Consider the following 10,000-nt stretch of genomic DNA (forward strand, 5'->3'; position numbering starts at 1 on the left):
AGTTGTGCTGAACAGGTCTGTAAGTTGTTGTTGTGTACTGAGCTAGAGTGGGATTCGGCTTAGGATGAGCTTGTGCGTACAGTGATAGACACAAGCCACGTCTCGAATCGAAGCTTTGAATCTGTCTCGCCCTATACAAAAAAATGTAGTATGAAGCTTATGTTCGGAACGCAGTTCGAAATAGATTCGACAGGAGTTTTGATCCTGACTGTATCTTTAGTTAATGGTGGAATGAAGCAGCTGTTCGAAGCGTAATTCAAAATAGACTCGACAGGAGTTTTGATCCTGACTGTATCTTTAGTTAATGGTGAAATGAAGCAGCTGTTCGAAGCGTAATTCAAAATAGATTCGACAGGAGTTTTAATCCTGACTGTATCTTTTGTTAATGGTGGAATGAAGCAGCTGTTCGAAGCGTAATTCGAAATAGACTCGACAGGAGTTTTGATCTTGACTGTATCTTTTGTTAATGGTGGAATGAAGCAGCTGTTCGAAGCGTAATTCGAAATAGACTCGACAGGAGTTTTGATCCTGACTGTATCTTTTGTTAATGGTGGAATGAAGCAGCTGTTCGAAGCGTAATTCGAAATAGACTCGACAGGAGTTTTGATCTTGACTGTATCTTTTGTTAATGGTGGAATGAAGCAGCTGTTCGAAGCGTAATTCGAAATAGACTCGACAGGAGTTTTGATCCTGACTGTATCTTTAGTTAATGGTGGAATGAAGCAGCTGTTCGAAGCGTAATTCGAAATAGAATCGACAGGAGTTTTGATCCTGACTGTATCTTTTGTTAATGGTGGAATGAAGCAGCTGTTCGAAGCGTAATTCGAAATAGACTCGACAGGAGTTTTGATCCTAACTGTATCTTTAGTTAATGGTGGTATGAAGCAGCTGTTCGAAGCGCAATTCGAAATAGATTCGACAGGTGTTTTGACCGTGACTATACAAAAGTAGTTAGAGGTGACTAAGTGTGTGATGAACTAGGAAGCAATGAACTGACGTGTGGTGAATCTGAGTGAGATGAGTTGGTGTGTAGTGAACTAGTCTGTAGTGAGATGGTTTATGTAAGCTCGTAATTAGGACTTTGAATAGGATGCGTGCTTGAACTTTTGATGCGGAGCACTAAGGGCGGGCCATAGGATTGTCCAGGAGAGGGGAAGAGAGGGGAGTGAAGGAGAAGTATATGAAAGGATGAGCGCTTGTGAAAGGGGACCACATCTTCACATAATTTTTGTTTAGTCTTAGCACATCAGTACACTCCTAAGATCGTCGCATTTCGCAATTAAGATGACTTTGATGTTATCTGTCCTCAATTTCATTATATCCAGAGTAATGTCTCCATGACAGAATGTAATTATTTATATAATGATCTTGTTAAATTTGTTCCGTGTTCTCAAAGGCCAGAATATGGAAGTTCTTAATGATTTTTCCCCTTATTCGCTTGAGCGTAGGAGAGAGCGAGAGAGATAGAGAGAGAAAAAGACATATGTCTCTCTCTCTCTCTCTCTCTCTCTCTCTCTCTCTCTCTCTCTCTATATATATATATATATATATATATATATATATATATATATATATAGAGAGAGAGAGAGAGAGCGAGAGAGATAGAGAGAGAGAGAGAGAGAGAGAGAGAGAGAGACAGAAAGAGAGAGAGAGAGAAAGAAGCAGACACACAGACAGACGGAGAAAGAGAGAGAAGGAGGATGAAATGACATGAAATGCAAAATATCAAAGTTATGTGACAATTAAACTTTATAAATATTACTCAGATAAGGCTTTGGCCCGAGAGATAGATTATAGTTTTAAAGTAGAAGCTCTAATTATCTTTTACTGAAGGGCGTAGGGACAGATGTGGAAAGAAAACCAAGAATAAAGGGGAATCAAAATAGAAGATAATCATTAGATAATCGAATTTCTTGTCGACTTATTCTGATTCACATAAATAATAGAAGTGATGATAATGATGATGATATCTGTCATTTTATTAATGATGTTAGTAATCATGACAATGAAATGAACCATAAAAACAATGATAATACTAATAATGACGATGAGGATAATGATACCAGTAATAATAGTATTGATAATGATTATAGTAATGATAATTATATAGATAATAATATCGATAATGATATTAGTAGTGATAATGATAATGATAATGATAATAATAATAATAACAATAGTAATAATAATGATAGTGATAATAGTAGCAATTATGATAGCAATAACAATAACAACAACAGTAATAAAATATGAAATAACAATAATAACAACAAGAATAATAATAACGATAATAATAACAAGAGTAATAACAACAAGAACTATACTAATAATAACAATAAGAATACTAATAATACCAACAATAATAATGATAATATCAATAATTCCTGAACCGCATTAACCCTTTACCGGGCACACATTTTAAAAACAGAAAAATGGCAATAGGACAAAGCCATAGATATAATGAATGGATCACTGCACATCAGTGACACGGGAGTTCAACAGTACACCCCGTTTCCCCCTCAACAAAATATTGATAAACAAATACAGGAAGATATGAAGAGAGAGAGACAGAGAGAGACAGGGAGAATGAGAGGAAGAGAGAAAGAGAGAAAGAGAGAAAGAGAGAAAGAGAGAAAGAGAGAAAGAGAGAAAGAGAGAAAGAGAGAAAGAGAGAGAGAGAGAGAGAGAGAGAGAGAGAGAGAGAGAGAGAGAGAGAGAGAGAGAGAGAGAGAGAGAGAGAGGGGGGAGAAGGAGAGAGAGACAGTGAAATTCGATGTAAATAAATCCAAATGGTATGGGAAAAGATGAATAGATAGAGAGAGAAAGTGATAACGTGATAAATGATGTAACAGAGTAGTGAAGATGATAAACAAAGGGAATGAGAAATGTGAAAAAGGATGTTATTAAAAACGCTAAAATAGGGAAGAGAGATGCAATATGTGAAGGAAAAGAGAAAGGAGGGAGGAGGTAACGGTGAAGTGTAATTAAAGAAAAAGAGAGAGGAGGAATAGGAAGGAAAATGAAAGAAAGAGAAAGAGTAGGAATAGGAAGGGAAAGAGAAAGAAAGATAAAGAGGAGGAATAAGAAGGGGGCAGAAAGATAGTATGATAGGAAAACAAACCTAGAGGAGAGGTGAGAAAAGGCATTCAAATAAAGAGAGAAAAAAGATAGATGGAAAATTCATAACACCGTTAAAGAACCAAAGATAAGACAAAAAAAAAGACAACTATAGAAATAAACAAAACGAAAATCAAATAAAAACACAATCAAATGTAAAATAATAATAATGATGATGATAATGATGATGGTGATGATGATAATAATGAAAATGAAAAAAAGACAACTATAGAAATAAACAAAACGAAAATCAAATAAAAACACAATCAAATGTAAAATAATAATAATGATGATGATAATGATGATAGTGATGATAACGATGATCATGATGATAATGATGGTGATCGTAATGATAATGATAATAATGATAAACAACCAGACTATAAAAAGGAAGGAAGGCCCAAGACCAGGGAACCCGCCACGGCCTTGTCCATATGGGCTGAGCAGGTCTTCCTAGCCCCATTATGCGATCAGTGCGAGCGGCTTGAGCAGGTCCATTAGCTCTATCATTACTCCGAGGGCACAGGCTCCTTAGGGTCAGGGGTCAGAGGTCAGCCTTGGGTAATTTGATGATGGCATGATGGTCTGGGAGCAACTGCCTAACAGGATATGCACTTTTAGGGAGATACATACAAAGAGAGATAGGTGGATGGATAGATAGATAGATGGATGGATGGATAGGTGGATAGGTGGATAGATAGATAGATAAATAGATAGATAGTGCAGGTATATACAGACAAACAAACAGAAACATGGAGATAGAGAAATATATAGGTAGAAAGAGAGAGAGAGAAAGAGAAAAAGAACAAGACACGAAAAACAGACAAAGAAAGAGAGAGAGAAGAAAAAGAATAAGACATGAAAAACAAACACTCCAAGACGCACATGGACAAACAAAAACACAAACCCAATCCCAAAACACAAGCCCAAACACACAATATGAATCAAAATTGACATCTTTACAGCACGATAGATTTATTTTCCCCGTTTCGAAAATGCCTTCGTCAGAAATAAGCGTATCATTGATGAAAGTTTTATATAAACCGGTTTTATACGCAAATTCATGCCAATTTACACGTAAGAGAGTCGATTATAGAGATAATACCAGCCAATTAACGTTGACTTAATTCAGCAAATCAAAAATAGTATTTAGAAACTGCCTCTTGGTTTAATTAACTGTTATGAATTAAACAGTATATGAGGAAGAGGAGGAACGGGGGAGGGAGAAGGATAAATTTATGGAAAGAGGAGGAATATGAAGAATATTAGAAAAATGTAGGAGAGGGATAGATGAGGAAAATATGTTGGAAGTGGGGATGGTGGGTAGATATATAGCTAGGTAGATGGGTAGATAGGTAGGGAGATGAACAAGTAGTTAGCGAGGAAAAGATAAAGAGAAAAAAGAGAAATGGAAGGTTGGATAAGGCGAGAGAAGAAGAACGGTATGATTAGAAGGAGAGAGGATACGAAATAGAAAGGGAAATAGAAATAGAAATAAAAAGAGAAAGAGAGGGAAAGGAAAGGAAAGAAAAAGAAAGAGAAGGAGAGAGAGTGAGAGAGAGGGAGAGAGAAAGACAGAGAAAGAGAAAGACAGAGAAAGAGAAAGACAGAGAAAGAAAAAGACAGAGAAAAAGAAAGGCAGAGAAAGAGAAAGACAGAGAAAGAGAGAAAGAGAAGAGAGAGAGAGAGAGAGAGAGAGAGAGAGAGAGAGAGAGAGAGAGAGAGAGAGAGAGAGAGAGAGAGAGAGAGAGAGAGAGAGAGAGAAAAAATCCATCGTAAAGGTAACGGGTTAATTAAAAGACGGGTTTAAAAATCAGTTTTAAATTCAAGGTAACAAGAAAAAAGAGTTAAAAAAAAAAACAAGAAAAAAAAAAGCAAGGAAAAGAAAGAGAAAAGAAAGAGGAATCAGAAAAAAGAAAGAGAAAAAAGGAATGAAATAAAAAGGAGATGAATAGTTACCCCCGCGAATTCTATTAATGAAATTAAATTAAGGATAAGGATAAACAGATGAATATGTGAATATGTGTTATTAATAGTCAAATAAATTAGTCATAAGATCGTGACAAAGGAGAATAATACACAAACAAAGACACAAATGAAAAAAAGAAAAGAAAAAAAACAGGTAAAGAAAAGATACTTATGCCAATAAATAAATAGGAAATTCCGTGGATAAATCATATTGATGGGCAGATTAATAAAAAAAAAAAAAATAATAAAAAGAAGAAAAAAAACAAAAACATAATCATACCGATGAACATAAAGGGCTAGACAGATCAGCAAAAGATAAAAGATAAAAATAAAGAAATAAATAAAGAAAGAGAAGAGGGGAAAAGAGGTTTATTGACTGATATTCTTTTCGTTCATTCGTTCCGCTGATCAGCTCCCCCCCCCCTATCTCCCCTTCTCCCCTTCTCCCCCCCCCCCCATCTCCCCTTCTCCCCGCCTACGTATCTCATCTTTTCCTTACTTTATCTAATTGCTTTTTGCCCGTATCTTCTCGCTCTCCTTTCTCCCTCTATTTCTCTTCCACTTTCTTACCACCCTCCGTCTCCACTTCCTCTGTTTTCTTTCTTCCATTCTTGTCTCCCCCCTTCTTTATTTCTTCATTCCATCTAATTTCTGTTTTTCCATTTCCATTTTTTTATTAGTTTCCCCGCACCCTTTCTCCATTTTCATCTTAATTCCCCTTCCCTTCCTTTCTTTATTCTTCTCCTTCATCAACCACTTTTATCCCCTTCATTTCTCCCTCCCTTCCCCACCTCCCACCATTACCATCACCACTCTCCCTCGTCTCTCATCTCCCCTTTACTCCTCCATCTCTCCTTTCTCCCTCTCCACCACCTCCCTCTTCTCTCATCTCCCCCTCATCCCCCTCCCCCACCCCCTCATCCCCCTCCCCCACCCCCTCATCCCCTTCACCTCCCCCCCACTCCTCCCTCATCCCCCTCCTCCCCCCCCACTCCTCCCCTCCTCCCCCCAACAGCTGTTATGCAACATCCCCCCCCCCCACTCGGCCTTCTTCTCGAATTCCTGCTCCTTGGCAATGAGCGGAGAAAATGTTTATGCAACTGGAAATGCATTGCGCGCAGGAGGAGCAGCTGCGGGTATTTGGGTTAAGGCTGGCAAATGGCGCTGCTGTTCTTGTGTACTTATCTTGTGTATTTTTTTTTTTACTTCGTCTTTTTTTCACTTACCTTCGTCTTTTTTCACTTACCTTCGTCTTTTTTTTTTTTTTTTTACCTTCGTCTTTTTTGTTTTTTTGTTTTCTGTTGTTGTTTTTTGTGTGTGTTTTGTTTTAGCTACTCCTGTCTTCTTTTCTTTTTCTTTATTTCTGTCTGCTTGTCTGTCTGTCTATCTGTCTGTCTGTCTGTCTCTCTATCTTTCTCTCTCTCTCTCTCTCTCTTTCCCTTTTCCCTCCCCCCCCTCTCTCTCTCTCTCTCTCTCTCTCTCTCTCTCTCTCTCTCTCTCTCTCTCTCTCTCTCTCTCTCTCTCTCTCTCTCTCTCTCTCTCTCTCTCTCTCTCTCTCTCTTTCTCTCTCTCTCTCTCTCCATCTATCTATCTCTCTCTCTCTCTACCTCTACCTCTACCTCTTCCCCCCTCTCTCTCTCTCTACTTTTTTTTTTTTTTTTTTTTTTGAGATACTACATATTTTTATGCAAATGAGAACGCACTGTGCAAGCAAAACAGCGGCTGCGGTATTTTTGCTTGAGTTTGCAAACGGTTCCTCGGTTCCTGTATATTTATTCAGTAGCTAACTTTAATTTTCATTACACTGTTATTAGCTTATATTATCGTTTGTTATGTCATTGATTTATCTATTTGTTTATTCATTCGTTCATTTAAATACTTATCTATTTATAATTTTTAATTTGTTTGTATATTTGTATTTTTTTCATTCAGAAAACAGCAAGAACAAGAAAAATAGCAAAGGTCAAAAGGTCAAATAGAGAATGGGGGGAGGGTAAAAAGGGGAGAGAAAGAAAGGGAGAGGAGTAGGGGGGAGGAGAGGGAGACGAAGGGAGGGTGAGGGGAGGGAATCGAGGAGAGGGGGGGGGGAAGAGAGGGGAGAGGGGGAGGGAGGGAAGAGGAGAAGGATAGCGGGGAAGGAGAGGGAGACAAGGGATGGGAGAGGGGAGGGAAGAGAGGGAGGAGGATATGGGGGGGAGAGAGAGAGGGGCATGGATGGGAGGGAATGTGGAGGAGGGAGGGAGAGGGAGTGAGGGGATTTCCTATGTACAATAACACCTTCTGGAACTTTTTCCATTCTCACCCATCCTCCTGCTCTCCCCCCCCTACTCCCTCGCGCTCCCCCCCCTCCCAACCCTCCCACTCCCTCCTACTCCCCCCCCCATCCCTTCTACTCCCCCCCCCCACTCCCTCCTTTTCTTATGGACCGACCTACTGTCTCGCTGCCTCTGGGAATTAGGGGAGGGGGGAGAGGGGTGTGTGGGGGGGAGGGGAGTGTGGGGGGAGTGGGTCTTCCTATTCTTAGGTTAATGGGTGGAGAGAGAAGAGGAAGAGGGGGAGGGGGGGGGAGTACAGACAAGGGGCAAAGAGGGGGGGGAGGGGGCTTCTATGCATATGATTTTTCTTCGTTCTTACAGAGTAGGACAGCGGACGTAGACACATACACGTAAAAAAGAAAAAAGAAAGAAAGAAAAAAAATAATAATTTGGCCTTAATATATAACTAGGATTACTCGTACGGCAATTATCTTTATTTATTTTTTTTGTACATAATCATCATTATTTTTCTTGTACTTAATCATTATTTTAATCATTATTTTTTCTTGTACCTAATCATCATTATTTTTCCTTGTTCTTAATCATCATTATTGTTTTGGTACTTAATCATGATTATATTTCTTGTACTTAATCATCATTATTATTTTTTAACTTAATCATCATTATTTTTTCTTGTACTTAATCATCATTATTTCTTTTTAAACTTAATCATCATTATTTTTTCTTGTACTTAATCATCATCATTATTATTATTATTTTTTTTAGCTTAAACATCATTATTTTTTCTTGTACTTAATCATCATTATTTTTTTATAGTACTTAATCATCATTATTTTTTCTTGCTCTTAATCATTATTTTTCTTGTACATATTTCGATTCCCTGAGATGCTTTTTACGTTTTCATACACTATAGTACAGACTGCATTTGATTAAGTCTCCCTCTAAAGTTGCTAAATAACTTCAGAAAAAAATATGTATTTTTTCCGGGGAATTTTTGGGTTAAGGTTAACTCTCTCGAAGTGAGTTTCAATCTCCCTTTCTTTTCTTTTCGTTCTCTCTAAAGCATTATGGATTTTTTTTGTTTTGTACTTTTTGGATTGATTTGAGGAGAAATGGGGAGAAAAGAGTTAGAGTTAGTGAGAGGGAGAGAGAGAGAGAGAGAGAGAGAGAGAGAGAGAGAGAGAGAGAGAGAGAGAGAGAGAGAGAGAGAGAGAGAGAGAGAGAGAGAGAGAGAGAGAGAGAGAGAGAGAAAGAGAGGAAGAGAGAGAGAAAGAGAGGAAGAGAGGGGCATAAAAAAGAGAAAGCGAGAAAAAGAAGAAAAGAGAGAGAGAGAAAGTCAGGAAGAGGAGACAAAAAGACAAAAAAGGAAAAAGGTAGAGAAAGAAAGAAACAAACGAAGAAAAACAAAACAAACGAAAAGAGCAGAGAAAAAAAGAAAACGAAAAATAAACAAAAAAATAGAATAAAACATAAAACGAAGAAAAAATACATAGGAAAGAAACAGCTAAAAAAAAAGAAAGACAAAGAAAGAAAGAAAGAAAGAAAGAAAGAAAGAAAGAAAGAAAGAAAGAAAGAAAGAAAGAAAGAAAGAAAGAAAGAAAGAAAGAAAGAAAGAAAGAAAGAAAGAAAGAAAGAAAGAGAAAGAAAAAAAATATACACACACACACACACACACACACACACACACACACACACACACACACACACACACACACACACACACACACACACACACACACACACACACACACACACACACACACACACACACACACACACACACACACACACACACACACACACACACACACATTCACACACACACACACACACACACACACACACAAAGGTTTCCCTCCAATGATATATGCCTATTTCTTCTCCCGTCCCCTTCCCTCCCTCCCCTCTGCCCCTCCTCCCCTCCTCTCCTCTTATCGCCTCCATCTTTGAATAGGACCATAAAGTCGGAGGAAAAACCTGTTTGCTCGGGGAAATATCGTTAGCAAAGAGACGTTATTTTGAGCCCATTCAGTGGTTTCTCTCTTTCTTCGTTTTTTTTTATTTTTTCATTTTTTTATTTTTTTTTCTGTGTGTCTTCTGGTTGGTATGTTTCTTTCTGTGTTTCTGTTTCTTTATATCTAGGTTTGTTGGCATTTTCTTTTTCTTTCTCACTCTTATTGTTCTTGTCTATTTTCCTTCTCTATCTTTTTCTTTCTCTTTTTTTCTCTCTCTCTCTCTTTCTCTCTCTCTCTCTTTTTCTCTCTTTATCTCTCTCTCTCTCTTTCTCTCTCTCTCTCTCTCTCTCTCTCTCTCTCTCTCTCTCTCTCTCTCTCTCTCTCTCTCTCTCTCTCTCTCTCTCTCTCTCTCTCTCTCTCTCTCTCACTCTCTCTCCTTTATCTATGTTTTCTTCTCTTTCTCTGTCTACCTATATATTTGCATATTCACGAGCTATAAACATCACCTATCTGTGCATTAACCTCCATAATATTCCTCTACGTGATATTCAAGTCTAGTAATTACTTAAACAATACAAGTGACAACAGCAATAACAATAATAACAACTTTCACTAAAACAATAACAACAGGAAAACATTTACAGCAACATGAGCTAAAAGAAAGACAGTGAAAGTAATATTAAC

General features: G+C 37.9%; 1 protein-coding gene across 1 annotated transcript in view; it reads left to right on the top strand.

The window, feature by feature from the left end:
- The first annotated feature begins 150 nt into the window (after positions 1-150).
- The window catches only part of LOC138867123 (ETV5-related protein Ets96B-like), a 16,525-nt gene continuing 6,675 nt past the window's right edge, over positions 151-10,000 (top strand). Inside the window, exon 1 of the mRNA XM_070141584.1 lies at positions 151-251. Coding sequence (XP_069997685.1) covers positions 151-251 — 101 coding nt within the window. The remainder of the gene's footprint in view (positions 252-10,000) is intronic.

The sequence above is a fragment of the Penaeus vannamei genome, chromosome 28, assembly GCF_042767895.1.
Source record: "Penaeus vannamei isolate JL-2024 chromosome 28, ASM4276789v1, whole genome shotgun sequence".
Taxonomy (NCBI): Eukaryota; Metazoa; Arthropoda; class Malacostraca; order Decapoda; family Penaeidae; genus Penaeus; species Penaeus vannamei.